The 19,266-nt window shown below is 42.7% G+C and overlaps 2 protein-coding genes across 2 annotated transcripts in view; one reads left to right on the forward strand and one right to left on the reverse strand.

Moving 5' to 3' along the window:
* The window catches only part of LOC125705198 (stonustoxin subunit alpha-like), a 216,497-nt gene that overhangs the window by 127,926 nt on the left and 69,305 nt on the right, over positions 1-19,266 (reverse strand). The gene's annotated exons all lie outside the window — the stretch shown is intronic.
* Positions 13,404-19,266, forward strand: part of LOC125704467 (uncharacterized) — a 57,174-nt gene continuing 51,311 nt past the window's right edge. Inside the window, exon 1 of the mRNA XM_048970039.1 lies at positions 13,404-13,625. Within this exon, the coding sequence (XP_048825996.1) occupies positions 13,454-13,625 (172 nt within the window). The 5' untranslated portion in view covers positions 13,404-13,453. The remainder of the gene's footprint in view (positions 13,626-19,266) is intronic.

Below are 19,266 nucleotides of genomic sequence, written 5' to 3' on the forward strand. Positions count from 1 at the left end.
ATGGAGACACACTATGGGTAATTTTAAATTGTAAATTCGAGGGACGCTTGTTGCATGTCATCTCACCCCTCTCTGTCTCTCTTCCTACCATTTCCTGTCACTCTCCACTTTTCTTTGTGTAATAATGCAATTAAAACACACATAATTATGTATGCTTGTGAGTGTGTGTGTGTGTGTGTGTGTGTGTGAGAGAGAGAGAGAGAGAGAGAGAGAGAGAGAGAGACAGAGAGAGATAGAGAGAAAGTGAATGAATATAAAAACTGTTTTGGTAAATTAGATTACACTCTGCAATGCAGTCTTGGTGTTAACATTAGTCTAGGTGTAAACATCAATTCTGCTCTAGTAAGAGTAGGCATAGATTTAAAAACTTAAAGAATTTATTTATTTGTTTGTTTGTTTGGTTATGTTGCAGGTTTGCTGTGACAGTTGTGAACGGTCGTCTCACGTAAGCTGTGTTCAGCATCCTTCAGTGGAGAAGGACTATTTGTGCCCAGCATGCATATGAATAATAGCCAGCCACTAGGCAGTAGGGGGCAATGCATGCACCCCCATGGCGAGTCTCGTGCCTCCCCACTCATGAAGATCATGTAAAAAAATTACGTAATTCAATAGTTATTGCACATAATGTTATGTTAATTTGATGTAATTTAATTTGATGTCATTTCATTTGATTACATTTTTTGTTAATTTGTGTTAATTTAATAATTGCTCCACATAATTTTATTTATTACGAATGTCGTATTTATTTGTTTTTTGTCGTCACTGTTAATTTTAATCTTATTGATTAAAAACAGAGATATTGAGAAAGTTTATGAAATTCTAGTTTTTTTCTAAATGTTTCATGATGGGGGCCCAGCCCATCGCAGGGCAGACTCACACACCATTCACTCACACATGCACTCCTACGGGCAATTTAGCAAGTCCAATCAGCCTCAGCACGTGTTTGGACTGTAGGGGTAAACCGGAGTACCGGGAGGAAACCCCACGACGACATGGGGAGAACATGCAAACTCCACACACATGTGACCCAGGTGGAGACTATGGAATATTATTTAGCACTATATAACGTAGAATACAAGTATTATGATATTATTAAAAAGTATGCCAAATATCCATGATGTAATCATTACATCGTAAACATTATACTGTAATGTAATCAACACAATGTAATCAACTGAGTATGTATTTGCACCTTTTGTTAGTCTGAAGTTTCTGTTAGCTACTTTATGTTAGTCCTGAATCTATGAATATTCACTTTTATTAGCGTATACCTTATCACTATTTTAATCGTCAAATATATTATCAACCTTCTAGTTAGACAATGTGCAACAGGTTGAAACTGCCAAGGTTATTATTGAAGGAAGGGATTCGCCTGAGTTCACCAGAAGTTCACGGCTGAGCATTTTTTTAAAAACCAAGTGGAGATGGTCGTGCCACCATTATGTTCAGCCGAGAGACCAGACGGTAAAAGAAATGATGGACAAACGTATCACCTAGGGGTGTGGATTAAGGGAAAAAACAATGATTGTGAATGGCTGAAGGAATGATGATGCTTAAGTGACGAGATATTGTTAAATGATAAGAACTTATATAAAAATTGATGTAAAACTGAACTGGACACACTTTACGTGTCCAGCCTTGGTTGTAACTTCATTGTTGCAATAAAGACTGAATTCTGGATACTACACAAGCGGCCCTCTGACTTCTGATTTGGCGGGGAAGGAGAAAAAACCACGACAATACTCGAACTGTAAGGCAACAGTGCTAACCACTGCACCACCATGCTGCCCCCACCTTGCTTCCTTATCGAATATGCCACGCAAAGTCCTTACGCGATTCTGAACCTTTTCACATAGTTTTGAATGACTTTATTCTTGAATTATTATGACTTTATTCTGTCAAATTACAACTTTAATCTTAAAAGTTTATTCTGGAGGTTTTATATTTTTATTTTTATTAATAGTCATAGATTCCACACCTTAAAAATAGCTTTAATTTTATTAACTTAGGTTTTATTTCTTAGGTAAAACAAAGTTACTGTTACTCCAAACCAAAATGTAATTGTTGAATTTTCTGATATTTTACATGAAATTGTTAAGGCTAATAATTAAGTAACTTTTACTTAATAATACCGCAGTTTAATTTACTTACAAAATGCTTTTGCAAAAACTTGCGAAGATATTTTAGTCAATTCTACGCACAATTTTTCAGTGGATGTTCCCTTCATGAGGGTCAGCATTCATGCGGCATAAATTGCAGTAACAGAAATAACGTAAATTAAATTAACGTAAATAATAGAAATAACAGAAATTACATTTTCTGTTTTCTTCTAGTATAAACTCTGTCTACATTCTTTAAAAAGGTTTGCCCACTAAAATTACTTTCGCAACCATCTTCTATAATGTTGTTTGATGGACCACAGACACTCGTAATGTACTTATAAAATAGAAACCGAAAAACATGTTTGCACACGAGGCCATTTTACAGTTAAATTAACTTTTACATAAAGTTCAGTAAATGTTTCACTAGAGAGCATGATATTAAGTTTTGTAACAAACACTTAGACTTACCTCTATTTTTCAGAATGAATTTCACATTCACTGTCTGCTGTCCTTTGCGACTTTATTTCCTTAGTTCAGATTTCTGTTGGAAAATGTTTGAATCTCAAGTAACTACGTAACTTTAAGTATAAAATAGGAAATAGTATGTTTTTTTACTTATATTACTTGTAAGGATTTTGAAATCCCTACGATTCATAACATTCATTATGTTTAATCAAAGTCTTAAACAGCATTCTTTAGCGTTTTGCCTGTAACTCAGATTACCATAATCCTGTGATATTCTCTGTTCGGCAGCCCGTCCGGGAGGGCACCCCAGCTGTGTGCCCTAGGATAACGGCTGGATGGATAGACTGCGATGTGACTTTCCTCTTGAAATTAAACTACAGACCACATATGAAGGTACGGCTGAACTGAGGAGTGAGCCAAAGAGTGAGCCGTATAAATATTGGAATGTTGTACTTCCAGTTTTACTTTCCTAGTTTCATTTTGACAGTAGGTATCCAGCCATATTTGAGCGGACGAGCCGGGCATGACAGAACCCCCCCCCCCCAAAGGCGCGCTTCCCCGGGCGCGCCCGGGAGGAGGCGAAGGACGGGACGAGACCGGGGAACCAAAACCTGAAAAACAAGAACCAAAACCATCAACAAGGGACAGGGAACAAGACAGACAGGCAAAACTGACACAGAGGCAGAAGCCAGGACAGGACACGACACAGGACAGGAAAGGCGGACAGACAGACCAGAAACGGGGACACAGAGGGAACAGGCAGGACAAAAGGACCGGGAGTGAACGGAGGGAACACAGGAGGACGAGGAATAGAGACGGGAGGAACAAAGCGAGGGGGAGCAGAGACAGGCGGGACAAAGACGGAAGGAGGAGAGGGGAAGGCAGGGACAAAGGCAGGAGCGAAGGGAGACAAGGAGGGGGAATAGAGGGGAGCCCGAGGGAGACCCAGCGGGCGACGGGAGGCAGCCGGAGGGGACCGATAAGGGGCCGAGGAGACAGGGCGAGGGACCCGCGGAGGGGCCAGGGAGGGAGCAGGAGGGAGCACCGGGGAAGGGGACGAAGGAGCCGGAGGAGCCCCTGGCGAGGGCAAGGCGAGGGGGGGAGCCGCCGCAGGAGCGGGTGGAGCCGCAAGCGAAGGAGGAGCCGCCGTCGGGGAGCCCGCCGGCGACCGACCAGGCACTGGAGGTGGGAGCGATCGTCGGGGCGACCGGCGGTGTCTTTCTCCTCTTCTTCCGCCACTTGGTCACGGAAGCCGCGGGAGGCTGATCTGCGTCTGTCAGGACAGACGGTGGTGGAACATCTTCCGCGGCGTCCGGTGCGTCCAACCCTAACCTCCGCGCTGTCAGTCGTTGCATCAGCAGGTATAGGTTGGATCGCACCTCTCCCAGGTGATGTCCGCCCTCAAGTGGGGACACCGTCAGCAGGAGGTCGCAGCTGCGAGTGGCCCACTCCAGTGCGACGGACATCGGGCTGGGTGAGCCAGTAGTGCACTTCCTGCAGCAGACCGAGACGTTCGCTCTCGGTCTGCTGCTTTGCCTCTTCGTTGTGGTCTGTCATTCTGTCACGCTGGCTCTCCGGGGTGAAAGCGGGCGAGCAGACGAGCGGGCAGGAAACAAGCGAGGTAGCCAGAACTCAGGGAAAAACGGGGATTTATTGAAAAGGCTACGGACGGGAAACATCAGACAATAACTAACATCAATGACAGACAATGGACTCAGGTAAGACACGGACTGAAATACACAGGACTGAGCAAATTAACTAGACACAGCTGGGTACAATTGGGAGAAAACACGTGGGTAATCAGGGGGCGTGGCACACAGGAGGAGCATATATTAACATATATTATATTATCATATATATATTAGCTGCCTGTGTTGTTCTGTGTTCAGAGACTGGTTGGTTTCCAGCGTATCTTTAGAAGAAGATAACCCTAACATCTTAGTCCTTCGAGCCTGTTTCCCACGACTCGCCGTCTGAGGAGGAGGGACTCAACACACCGAAGTCTGTCGACAGCCAGGCTGCCTAGGCCACCTGTGGAAAGTCCCGGAGCGTGAATTCGTGACTGGGCCGGTGCGATAGCGTCGTTTCTCCCCTCTGAGGACGTCAGTCAACGGGATTCCGAAAAACCCCTCTGAACCCACAACGAACATAAGTAAAAGGTAGAGAGTTGCGAATCGTAGGGCGTCTGGGACACCAAGACGTGAGGGACGTCAGTTGCGCAGTATTGGAATCCTTTAGCGAAGTCGGCTATGTCCCGCGGAGAGGCTGGTACCTCAGTCAGTAGACCGGACTTCTGGAAGTTGGCTGTGTCTTACTGGGAGGCTAATACTTCGTATCTCCATGTGGTTACCGGACTTCCCTTGAAGGTTTTGCAAAGTAAAACGTCGGCTGAGTCCACTGGAAGCCTAGTGCCTCACTGTGTAGACCAGACTTCCTGAAGTTGGCTGTGTCCAACTGGGGGACTAATACCTCGACGCGTGGACCGAACTTCAAGTGAATGGTTTAAAAAGACAAGCAGACCGACTGTATAACCGCTTAAGCAGGGCAACTATATAACCGCACAAAAAAGACATCAGAGTACGCCTCTACGGTATAATCGTGTAAGAGATCTCAGAGTATGTGTCTATTGCCGTGTAAAGGGACCGGAGCTCCGGGAATACTAAACGGGAAACCGTGTTAGGTGTTCAGTGTGTTTGTCTGTGACTGGAGTGTGTGAGACTGGAGTGTGTCTGCCACTGGTGGAAGCAGCAGCACAGGAGGTAAACCTAACGGTGCCAACTGATCCTATGGACTGTTGAAGTACACAAGCAGTGGATTCTATGTTATAACCTTGTCTGTCTGAGGCCTCACTAACATTGACAAAGAGTATGGGGAACAAAACAAGTAAGACTGCCCTAAAGGGAGATCCTAAGTATAAGGAGTTTCATGTTCCCGGCAGCACACAATATTTGCAGAAATGGGAACATAAGTATAATTTCAGGGGAAGTCAGTCTGAAACTGAATGTAAGATTCTGGTAGAGAAAATAACTATAAGTGTTGCAGGCAAAAAGGGAAAGTCAAAAATAAAAAAAAAGAAGCTGAGTTAGACCAAGCAGAAAAACGGAAGCAAAGCTCTAAGCGTGATGGAGCCGCACTGCAAGCGGTGGCCATCAAGCCGATGAGGAAACTATGCTTTCTACACAGGCTGTACAGGAAGCTAGACGTGCAGAGAGAGAAAGAGATTGACGCCTTTATTTGGGGGACAGGGCATTCAACCTAATAGGTACTAGGGCACAGGTGAAAAGAACTGGGGGTGAGACATCACAGATAGAAATATATCCCTCCCTAGTACAAGTAAAAAAGGAATATGGGATAATTGAGGATGACAAGAAAAACAGCAACTTGGGGACCCATGTCTTCCCCCTCATTGAAGTTGCTAACCCACATTTCGGTGTAGCAGGAGATCAGGACAGACCCTGGACTGAGACTGAGTGTGCCGAAGCTTGCAAAAGTTTGGACGACCGAGTCACTGACCCGGAAGGATTTGTTGCCCGCTATAGACCGTTATGTGACTCCTACCACTTAAACGGGGTAGAGACAGAGGAAAAATTTTGACGGTGTTTGACATACAATTGGAACAGAGTGAGAGGACAATATACTGGCAGGGATGTACTAGATGACACACCCCTTGCCCACGACACACCAGTCCTAGCGGGACAAGTGAATGGTGTGTATGAAAGGATTAGACAGGTGTTTAGTGTCACCCCAGACTATACTAAAATAAGCCAGTGTAAGCAGTAGGAAGGAGAGGACCTATTTGAGTATAGAGGAAGATTAGAGGAAATGTTTAAAAAACACAGTGGGTTGGTAGAAGATGCAGAAGCTCGTAGCCCCTACCAACAACAGTTGAAAAATGCACTTCTAAATGGAATGCACCAGCCACTCTCTGACTATTAGAAAGCAGAATGTAAATTGTATAACAGATGGAGCAGATCAGATAATGAATTGGGCTAGGCACGCTCAAAGTGTTATTCAGAATAAAAAGAAAACGGTCAACCAACAAGCGGTGACATTTTTCATAGGCCAGGAAGCGGGTGCAGAAGTAACCGCAGGAGGGGGCAGGGACTCAATGCCAGAGGAGGAAGAGTAGGCCGTGGAGGCAGAACATGGAGAAGAGATGATGAGTGTTACATCTGTGAAAAAAAGGGCCATTTTGCTAAACAATGCCCAGACCGATTCCAAAAATCAGAGGCATACAGTTGACCTCCCTCCCATAACCCCCGAGGGAAACAATGACTAGAGATAACACATACCCTAGACCCTGAGGAACCCGACATGTCAGGAGTAAACATGGTAGACCTCACAGATATCCTAGCTTCTATAGCCACCGATGAAAATGCACCGACAAGTGCAAGGGAAGGGAATAGACTTTCTGTGTGACTCCGGAGCTGACACTACGGTCCTCCGAGAAAAATACCAGGCATACAACTATCAAAAGAAGTAATTTATGTAAAGTCAGCCAATGGCCAGATGAATTTGAACCGAGTGTAGAAATTGATATGGTTCCGAGACCCACAGACAGGGACTGTAGCGCAAGGCACAGCCATTCTGTGTCCCACATGCCCAGTAAACTTATTAGGGAGAGACATGATGATAAAACTTGGCATCTCTATTGTGCCTATCTCTAGAGGCATGGTTGTGATTGGTAAAGGGGAGGAAATACAGACATTAGTAGTGCAAGGAGTGCATCCTCCACATTACTACTGGACTCTAGATTTACCGGAGGAAGGTCCAGACCAAACAAGCTGCCAGCTCATGCAGTTAGCAAAGTCCCAGGTTCCCCACATAGCAGACTTGCAAGCTGCAGATAACATGCATGTGACCCTCCGATTTAAGCAGACAGAACGCCCAGATGAGAAGTACACAGCTGTGGTCATGAAACTGGAGCCACCGAGAATTGTGATACGCAGCATATTTGCAGACAAAAAGGGAACTGTCGGGTGCAGCGTGTCGCTATCGAAACAAGCCGAGAAGCTATTTATGGGTCGCTTTCCGCACATCTCCCTAGCGAAACCACCACACTGCAGGTTGCAGGATGTGGTCTATTTAGTAGACAGCGGCGAGAAATGTGAGCAATGGGAGCCAGCAGAAGACAGGTGGGAGGTGTATAGTAGCAGAAAGGGCTCCATCTACCGAAAGAAACTAGAGTGGGTTACTCGCACGACACCACAAGCGCATCTACAGTCTGACCAAATAGCAGAATCTGAATGATATCTTGTAGATCTAGATATACATCCCGAGTTGAAAACAATCCCACCACATCTCTGGTCACAGGGAAAAACTGATGTGGGACTAATGTCAACCGCTGATTTAGTCCGCATAAGACCTGAAACCAATTACAGACCACGGGTAAAACAGTACCCTTTAAATCCAGATGCAGAAGAAGGCATCACCCCAGTGATAGAAGACATGCTTACAGCCGGTATCCTAGTCGAAGCGTCTGATGCGGAGTGTAGCACTCCGATATTTCCAGTAAAGAAAGCTGATTCAGTCACATGGAGAATGGTCCAAGATCTCCGTGAAGTTAACAAGGCAGTGGAAAGTATAGCTCCCTGTGTGCCAGACTCTCATACCCTTTTAAATCAACTGAAACCAGGAAAGACACACTTTACAGTAATAGATCTTAGTACTGCATTCTTTTCAATTCCCGTTTGGATTCACCCACAGAGGGAAGAAGTATACATATACTAGGCTTTTCTCACAAGCAATCATTAAATGTCTAGAAGGGTTCAGGACACCGCTCCACTCACAAATTTTAAATTATGTGGACGACATCTTAGTAGCATCTGAGAGTGCTCAGGCCTGCCGAGAAACCTCACTGTCTTTGCTTAGGTATTTAGCTAGTACAGGAAATAAAGTTTCCTTATCCAAACTCCAATGGGTGGGGATGGTTTTGTTGCATGCGGGGGGGGCAGGGTGGGGATGGTTTTGTTGCATGTCAGGAGCAGGGTGGGGATTGTTTTGGTGCCTGTGGGGGCAGGGTGTGGATGGTTTTGGTGCTTGTGGGGGGCAGGGTGGACAAACAGGACTCGGAGGGGCTCGGCGGGCCTCTGCCTGATGCCAACGATGGCGGCGGTCCCGGACGGTGTTGTCCAACCGGACGGCCAGTCGAACGAACTCCTCGAAGGATAGCGCCTCTCCCCGAGACGCGAGTTCACAGCAAAGTACGGCGCTGGCTCCCTTGTTCGCCAGCCGCTCGGGCCGGAAGAAATTCCGCTCGAACGGTGGTGGCAGCTCCGCGGCGCCCAGCTCCGGTTCCCACAGCAGCAGGGGTTCCTCCTCCTCCTCGCTCCCAGAAGGGAGCCATAACCTGGCGAGAGAGCACGCTCCCAGGCGGATTGACGCCTCTGGTCTACTCCTTGTCCTCTTCTTCCTCCCTTTATTTTGGTCTGTCATTCGGTCACGGCTGGCGATAGCGGGTGAGGCGCGCGGACAGGGCGACGGGCAGAGAGGCAGGCGATCAGGCAATAACAGGGCAAACGGGGATTTATTGGGCGGACGAGAACTAGGAAACATCACAGACAGCAGGTAACGTCAGGTAACATCAATGACAGACACGGAAACAGGGGAGACCAGGACTTAAATACATTAAAGCTGGGCAACATAATCGGACGGGGCTGGAAACAATCGGGGAAGCACACGTGGGTAGTCAGGGGGCGTGGCACACATGAGGAGCGGACGGGTCAGGCATCACAGTCGGTCTGCAGGACTTTTCCCCCAAGCGATACACAGAGTCCATCACTTCAACTTTTCCTGATAACGTGGGGTAACTGATCGATATATATGAATCAATTTATTGCATATGTTCTCACTATCTTCCTCTTGGAGCCCCTGTAGCCTAAGGTTCCAGCGCCGCCTGTATCTTGACAGCTCCACAACTTTATTCTCCATATCCCGCATTTTCTCCTCCACCTTATTGACTCGACTTTCAGTATGTGCTATTTTATTTTTAAAACCAGTATCTCTGTTGAAATAAAACTGATGGATTTCGTAAGCTCATCTATGGATCGCCCGATAGCTATGCCGTGTTCTTCAATAATCACTTATAACGTGTCTATAATCATATTTTCAGCGGCGTCCTTCTCCATCTATCCTTTATTTTTCTCTGGCACTTTCGTAGGAGTTATTGCCAACGTGGGGTTATTTTTGTGCTTAGGTGTGGTTGGGCAGTGTGCCTTTACTACGAATATGTATGCTTATATATAATTATGTTACTAAATCGTATGTTCTAGGGAGGGAACACAGAACTAACAGCTGATCACGGTGCCATCGTGGCCCACCTCCCTTGCCACATGTATCACTTTTAAAGGTGAATGTGTACTTGCGTATCAGTTATGTCCATCCCTGCATATATACTCCTTGAATCAATTAGTACTGTCAATATGAATATAATACTTCAAAAATAGAAGTTATTAAATGAAATATTCTTGTTATACTTTACTTTGTTCAGTTTTTCTTAATGTACACAAATGTTCTGTTGTCTCTGGAACAGCCGACTCTTTATTGGTTATATGTTGTACCAACGACAACCAAGGCCCTGCATATACGCCCTCAGGAATTTGTTCCCCTTTTATATGCTCTCCATGTGTCTTTTTCAGGATGGTTTTCCTCTTTATCTTACAATAACCATCTGAAACTGGTTCTGTGGTCTCAGAGAGTTTCCTCTATCAACACCAATTCTAAGTCTTCTCAGCAGTTCGTCTAACAATTTTCTTGCAGCCTTAGAGATGCAACCCACGGTTCTATCACAAGATAAGAACTTCTAAGCAAAGCTGAAGTAGATGCTGAAGCAAACAGTGCCGGGTGCTTTGTACAAGAAAACACGTTTTTGTTTTTCATTAATTGGTCCAGCTTGGATCCAGTGGGTACTAATTTTTTTTTCTGTCCAGAAATCTGTTCACCTAAAATATGATATGAAATAAATATTAATGGTAAATTATTATTTTGAAACACATTTTATTGGAATATTTTGGCTTAAAGATTTTTTTGTGCAATTTTAAAAATTGCTTTTGTTTTCCCAAAAGACGCTCACATGCTCTCAAAGCCCAATTCAGAATAATTGTAAAAGATATCATTTAATATTTCATGTAATTAGGAAAACGCAGTGAATCATGAATTAATCATAACAAATACACCTACATTTTAGGGTGTAGGACTGAAATCATGGAAGCTGCCTCAAGTAAGACCCTGGAGGTGGCAGCTCTCGGAAGACCCTTCCAGCTGGGGATGCTGTATGATTGCCGTGATGATTGTCTCATTCCAGGTCGCTAAATCAAACAGCTGTTTCCGGTTCAGTATCATTGTGTAAAGAAAGGATGGTGCAGTTCTTGAGTTGAGCTTTCTGAGACAGAGAGACCACATGTATCAAATGAAAGAGTTTAATCGATCCTGTATGTACATGTGGCCCTCAGACCAATGCAAAGAATCTTCTGATAAGCAAAGGGGGGGAGGGGGTGTGTGGTTCAACAGATTAGGACACTGTGTCTGTGATGAGAAGGTCACCAGTTCACACCCCATGCTCAGCAGAATGATTTCACCATTTAGCCCTTGAGCAAGACCAATAACCCCCAATTCCTCTAGGGAATGTCTGAGCCCAGTTTCTAAAAAATGTGCCTTAGATGAAAGCATCTGCTAAGTGAATAATATGTAGCACATCGGTCACAAGGGGGAAAACAACTTAAATCATGAATACCCTTACAAGAAGGTCATCGAGCAGCGTTACTGCTAATCATACTGGACAGTATAACAGAGTATCATTTTTAAAGACTACTTTAGGTTAATTATACATAAATATGACATATTGATTGGCAACATGGGATCTGTGACTGCGGTAAATAGTCCAGCCACTGAAGGCAGGAAACAGGTCAGGATCCTGGCTCCTGCCAACACATGGACCCACTGTCTGGAGACTGTAGCAGGCAGCTGTCTGAGCCCAGCTGGTCATCTGTTACCCACAGGGCCAAGGAATGAAATCAGAGTATTTTTAACCACTGCAATATGAATACTCACAGTCAGCATTAGAACAACGCATGGATCAGATAAGAGGCTGATCACATGAAATTCTAGAGTCACAACACTGACTTATTAGCTCAACAATAGTTCTGTGGTCAGGATCCATCCTCTGCTGAGTACCTTTAGCACTGGAAACCATAAAAAGTTGGGTTTTGACTTAAGTACGGGGGGGGGGGGGTATTTCAGTTCAAGGTAATGTAGGTGTACTATTAAATTATTCCCATGAATCATTGTATATGAAAATATGTATATTTACTCTAACATTTTGCACTGAATTTTAGGAGACGTAATTATCGTTACTGACACCATTGTGTCAGTCTGAACCCTGTAAATATATTGGGTACATTTATTGGAAATATTCTCTTAAAACAAACTGTATAATGGTAGATTACAGTATTGCAATCTAAACATCATCTAAAAGCTGGCTAACACTACCAGTAATTGTCTTCTAAAATTGTATTCTTAAACGTTAACTCTTCTTCAATACCATGTAAATCATACATATGATCAGTTTAACTTGTGCTGCAAGAGATTAGAAACCTGCCCCCTGATACTCTGATCATACACGTGAGCTTCAAGAGGCTTCATTCAAGCTAGAGTGCAAATGGGGCTCAATCGAACTAGACATTTTCAAATCTGACCTGAAAGAGATCCTCTCTAAGTACAGACAGGCACTATAGTGACTGCTAGGTCTGTGTATCTCCCTAGAATAATAGAAGAAAAAAAAAACAATCCTAAATAGATAGAACCTGATGTCTAAGTTAACAAAGAATTCTTCAATGTTAAACTCACAAATGCCAGAAGCTCTTAGGAGGGATGACTTTGTTACTTTTTTTCATGGTAAAATAATTAAGATTAGACAGACCACCGGGACCATCGTGATGCTCTATCTGGAAAGCTACAGAGAAGTAGCTGCTGCTCTACAAAGTTTTGTTTTAGTTTAAAGTGCTCAATCACACAGTCAGAAAATCACGTTCCATATCGGTGCAAAATGGGACAGAGGATTATATTTTTCAATAGAGGGCAGTCACACGACGTGATGCCCCCATAGAAATTTGATTATCTTTGTTCAATTTAGGACATTAAAAGTAATTATGCATCAATTTTTGCTGAAAATATTGTGCATTTTTTTTTCATTTCCTAGAGAGACTATGTTTAATCTTTTCAATTAAAAAATGACCAAAATATGTTATTTATCGAAGGGTGGCCAAACATTTGCATACGACTGTACATTCAGAGAAACAAAAATGTCTCCGTGCTTTATTTAACAAAACAGGAAGGAGAATAATTCTTAGAAAGGTTTGACGGTTTAGATTAAATTAATGACAAATTTTTTGCAGTGTACTTTTATGAAAAATTATTTTTTATATAAACCAATAACAAGATTTTTGTCCAATGCAGGAATTACCTTGTGGGATCATGATGACCTTCAAAAAAATACAGATGAAAGAATTCAGCATAACACAGAATCTGATGTCATTGCATCTGATTGTATTGAGGACAAAGCAGGGGCTCTGAATGTTGATGCTTCGCTAAAAGCGAGTTTCTTAGGAGGACTGATTGAGGTTGATGGATCTGCCAAGTATCTAAAGGACACAAAGGCTTCAAAAAAACAGGCACGTGTCACCCTGAAGTATAAAACAACTACAAAGTTCATTGAGTTGTCTATGAGTCACCTTGGACGAGGAAATGTTAAACACCCATATGTGTTTGAGAAGGGAATAGCGACACACGTGGTAACAGCAGTGCTGTACGGCACTCAGGCATTTTTTGTTTTTGATCGAGAAGTTTCAGAAACCGAGGACCAGCAAAATATTAAGGGGAACCTGCAAGTGATGATAAAGAAAATACCAAAATTGTCAATCGAAGGGGAGGCTTCCTTAGAGCTGACAGACACTGACAGAGTTACTGAGGAAATGTTGTCTTGTAAATTCTATGGGGACTTTGCCCTGGAACAGAACCCTGTTTCCTACCAGGATGCTGTAAAAATATACACAACACTTCCAGGTCTGCTGGGAGAAAAGGGGGAAAACGCTGTGCCAGTCAGGGTGTGGTTACTCCCCCTGGAAATCTTAGATTCTTCTGCTGCCAGATTAGTGCGTCAAATCAGTGTCAGATTAGTAAATGAAACACAGAGCTTGATAGAGGACTTCAGTGAAATAGAAATGCAATTCAATGATATTATGACACGAAAGGTTGTTTCACACTTTTCTGAAATTGGCAAAAAGGTAAAATCCTTCAAGGACATGTGCTTGAAGTACGAATCAGAGTTTCAGAGATCGTTGTCAAGCATTTTACCATCAATTCGTGGAGGTGGAACAGAGGAATGTGTGCTTGCAAACATCCTAACAAAGAAGGAACAGTCTCCTTTCAACAGCAACAAACTTAAGGAATGGCTGGACTGCAAAGAGCAAGAAATCAACCTGCTCCAAACATACACTGATGTGATGGAAGACACAAAAATTCTGGCATCAAAGAGTGAGTTTCAAAGTGAAATCTTGAAAAATAGAGATAAGCAAGTAGTGTGTTTTGCATTTACATCATTGGGTGAGAAGGAGCCGTATCTGTCCTGCTTACAGAGTCATTTAAAGGCTCTTTCAACTGCAAAGCTAACAGAACCAACAGAAGAAGATGGGAAGGATGTCGAGCCGAGTGAGTTTTACCTCTCAGATGCAGTGTCAGAAAAAATGAAAGAACAAGTATTTCTCTTCATGGATTTCGCAAAGGCAAACAAGGAGAACAAGAAAACACACTTTATAGCAGCATCCATACCTAACGATAAATACAAAGGGGCAAGTATTTACCTTTACACAGATGGGATGAAACAAAGAGACCATTTTGAGCCTCCGTCAAAACCAGAAAGACCAAATCCATCTGACGTCACTCATGACAGTGTGACAATAAAGCTGAATCATCCCCAGTATGGATCCAGTGAAATCACACACTACCTGGTTGAATGCTGTGCTAATGAGTCAGATGTCTGGCAAATTATTAAAGTACCCAAATCTAACCTGGAATGTACTGTGTCTGGACTGCTTCCCCACACAGGCTACAGGGTCAGATACAAGGCAGTGTGTCCAGCAGGTGTCAGTCTAGCCAGTGAAGCTGAGAGCATTAACACTTTGCCCACAAGTCCTCCTGGGAAGCCAGAACAAATAGATGTAGACTCAGGGGAGATTGTAGTTGCTTGGAAAAAACCTAATATGGTTGGACATGGGATCAGCATTGAAAACTATGTTGTTGAATACAGAAATGCATCATCTGAAAAAAATGAAAATGAGGTAGACTGGATGAAAAAGACTAGTAAAGATGAAGTCGGTAATATTACTGACCTACAGGCAAATACAGCATATGATGTTAGAATTACCTGCAATTGTGGTGAATCTGGTCAAAGCAAAGAAAGTCTGACTGTCTCAATTTCAACATCGTCAGAAACCAGAATAGTAGCTGAACAGATAAAACGAAAGAGTAAATGTCTTAGCCAAGGGGTCCCCTCTGTGTACAAGGTTCCCCTGCAGGAAATACCCACAAACTTAGATGGATGCAAGAGATATGCTTTTGGCAAAAAGAACATCAGGGAACATCGAACCATTATGGTCATTGGGGCAACTGGAGCAGGAAAATCAAGCCTAATAAACGGAATGATCAACTATATTTTTGGTGTTGAGTGGGAAGACAATTTCCGATTCAAATTAGTTGATGAGGGGACTTCAAAATCACAAGCAGAGAGCCAAACCTCCCTTATCACTGCCTATGAAATTAATTATCAAGAGGGATATAACATACACAACTCCATCACTATCATCGACACCCCCGGTTTTGGTGACACAAGGGGAATAGAGAGAGACAGAGCAATCACTGAACAGATCCGGACATTTTTCACCTCCGACAGAGGAATCAGCGCTATAGATGCCGTCTGCTTCGTAACTCAGGCCTCACTGGCACGACTAACACACGCACAGAAATATGTGTTTGACTCCATCCTTTCCATTTTTGCTAAAGACATAGCAGATAATATCCAGATGCTTGTGACATTTGCAGATGGACAGAAGCCCCCAGTTCTAGAGGCCATCAAAGAGTCTGGTGTTCCTTGCCCTAAAACAGAAAAAGGGATTCCTGTTCACTTCAAATTCAACAATTCAGCACTGTTTGCAGACAATTATACTTCTGTCAAAATGAAAAATAGTGATGATGAAAATGAGGAAGATGATGATGACAACTTTGACAAAATGTTCTGGAGAATGGGTGTGAAGAGCATGAAGAAGTTTTTTGTTTCTATAACTAGTGTGAAAACCAAGAGCTTGAGGCTAATTAGGGAAGTCCTCAAAGAACGTAAAGAGCTGGAAACTGCAATCACAGGTCTGCAACCACAGATCCGAGCTGGTTTGGCCAAACTGGATGAAATCAAAAGGACCCAACAAATTATTCTGGAGCACGAAGCAGAAATCAATACAAATAAAGACATTGAATTTGAAGTCGAGGTGACAAAGTCAGTTCAGGGTAGTATAGCAGGGTCTGGACAGTATATAACCAACTGTCAGCAGTGTTTTGTCACCTGCCACTATCCTTGTGCTTATTCAGATGATAAGGATAAGGCACGTTGTGGTGCCATGAACTCCCAAGGAAACTGCACAGTGTGTGCTGGCAAATGTCGCTGGAATGTTCATTTTAACCAGAAGTACAGATGGGAATATGAAAAGGTGAAAGAAATGAGAACATCTGAAGAGCTTAAAGCAAATTATGAGAAAGCATCTGGTGCCAAACTGACAGCTGAAGAAATAATTAAAAGACAAGAGGAGGAAATTCAGTGTCTTCAAGATATAGTACTGCAACTAATGGAAACATTGCGAAGGTGTTTAGCTCGACTGCAGGAAATCGCGTTAAAGCCCAACCCACTTTCCACACCAGAATACATTGATCTGCTGATTAAGAGTGAAAAGGCAGAAGGCAAACCTGGATTCCTGCAGCGAATTCAGTCACTTGAAGCTATGAAAGAACAAGCAGTGATCATACAAAAGGTCAGCAAGAAAGAAGAACTTTTACCACCCGAGGCAAGAATGTATAAGGCAAAAAGAGAAAGACAAGAAGGACAAAATACATTTGGTAAGGCAATCAAATCCCTCACATCCTTCTTCACAAAGTGAAAAAGTATGACTTTCAAACATTGCAATCATGAGTGATATTTGAGTGAAAATAGAATTTCAAAAGACAAGAAAATTATTGTTGTCCACCATGTACAATGTTCTGTACTGCTGCTTTTGTTATAAAGTTATGATGTTATGATGTGGTAGCCCTGCTGTTTTGGTGCATAATAGAATGAAACATTCATTTATTAATATGGGCACCTGAACCAAAAATCATCCCATCCCAGTTATGGTGTGGGGGTGGAGCTGTTTGAGTTTATTTTTTGTTTGTGACATCTTGAAAATGTGAAAACAATGAGTTTTAAACATTGCAGTACTAAATGAAACTTGCAAAAAAAATAAAACTTTTTCTATCAAAGCAGAGAATAGCAATTACAGTAATTACTAATCACTATGTGAAATCTAAATTGTTACTTTGTCAGAAGAATTTGCTTGGGTAGGCTGATTGGTGAGTCTAAATTGGTCCTGTGTGCCTCTGGCCCCCCCACAACCCCTGTTGGGATTAAGCGGCAGTGGTGGATGGATGTAATCAAGGTTACATAGTTCATCATGCAGTATTAAAAAAGAAAACATGATTAAGCAACAATTCAGTTACATGCATCTACATTTATGTCCACCAGAGGGCATTCACATTAATGTCCACAGTCAACAGGTTTCTCCAGATGAACTCTGGCAAGAGTTGTTTCTGATTATTAACACCACAAACACTTTTACTCTGCTCCAGAAAAGGAACTGCTAAGTATGTAGATATTTATTTTAAAAAGAAAGGTCAGAAAATTGTGCCTTTTACAGTGAAGCCAGCCTAATTGTTGAAATCTTCCTGTAAGTGCATGTAAAACAAGTAAATAAATTTGCATGTACATATATGTTCATTGGGTAGCGTGGCTCCCTGACCTTCCCACAATAAAGAGTTTGTGTAACCAACCATTGATTAAAAAGGCTTTAAATTACTACATTTCATAATCAGATTACTAGACCCAGAACTGTTCAAGTTACTGTATGTGGAGATAGAAGAAAGTGCCTCAAACACACGTATGGATGAGACTTCTGTGATCTTCGGGTCTCATTGCAAGATTTAGCACAGCAAGGACGGAATGCTGTGTGCTACATAAAGAAGGGATTTTACTTAAACAGTTACTATTCACAGAATATAGGAGGCTACATATTAACACCAGATACAAAGGTCTGACATACTGCTTTTTAATGGTGAGCCGTAAATGATGGCTAATCGGCATTGACCGAGGCTGTAACACTGGAACAGTTAGACAGGTTACATTTGACGATATTGAAAGAATCATTCCATAATCTTAAGTATGCCTGATCATTACACATTTGTCATCTTTAAATGTCTAAGCAAGGTGATATAATCTAAGTATGGCCATAGTCTGATTAATTTCTACGGTATACTCACTTTGGACTGAAAGATCTTTGGGCTGAAGATGCCCATGTAGGATCATCCTGTACCCAGAGTTGGATGGAGCCTCTGGATCTCCTCCACTGCATGGTCCAGGTCTGCAACTGTGGTTCTGAAGTCTGACATCTTACAGTGAAATAACGTAAGGAATCACATGAGGGTATGTTAAGTTTTTAAAACAAGGTTTATCATTGCAAGATTCACCACAAGAAGTGCTTTACTTGACCCAGGAACATGAGCATGTAAGCAGGTATATTTGTGAGTTTGGTTTTATGTATATATACACACACTCTCCAATGGAACAAAAGGGGAGATTTCAGCTATTAATAACTTATAAAATTAAATAAACTATATGCACAGTCACCCATGTGGCAGCTGCTTGCATGCTAACTGCCCGTCTGCCTAACAGGCGTCTTAAAGACACATGCTAACAGACCCCAGTACGTGTCAATGTCATCGAATTACGCAGTTAATATAAATAATGTACACACCCCTGATAAAATACCAAGATTTTGAGAGGTAAAAAATGATACCACAATAAATCATTTCAAAACTTTTCCCACCATTAATGTGACCTATAACAGCGTTTGTTGGGACGTAGGAGGGTGCATTAGATGAGGATGAGGTAGCGATCCAGTCAGAGCACAGGGAATCACGGCAGGGGAGGTTCTCTTTGACTCAATTTCCCCATTCGATGCCGCAGTTAGTAGTACAACAACGAAAAGGAATGTACAGGCCGATCCATCATACTTCTCAGTAAGCTGTAGCTGCAACAACCTTCAGTCCTTAGGGGGTATGGTGTAGTGTGTGTGTGTGTGTGTGTGTGTGCTTTTGGAATAAACACAGCAGAGGATGGACAATGACTTAACATTACTTAAACATGAACTTAATTACGACAGTTACACCATCTAACCGCAAGATGGCGCCTAAGGATTACAACTGAGTCTGCATGCAATACACTGAGGGCGTTAAGCAAACATGCGAATAACCGCGGTAATAAAGCTATAATCTCCGCGTACAGGATGGCAACGTGGATTACCCGCAAGAACCTGTAAGATTCACAAAATCCTGCATTTATCCCTCAAAGGTA

The sequence above is a fragment of the Brienomyrus brachyistius genome, chromosome 12 (assembly GCF_023856365.1).
Source record: "Brienomyrus brachyistius isolate T26 chromosome 12, BBRACH_0.4, whole genome shotgun sequence".
Classification (NCBI taxonomy): domain Eukaryota; kingdom Metazoa; phylum Chordata; class Actinopteri; order Osteoglossiformes; family Mormyridae; genus Brienomyrus; species Brienomyrus brachyistius.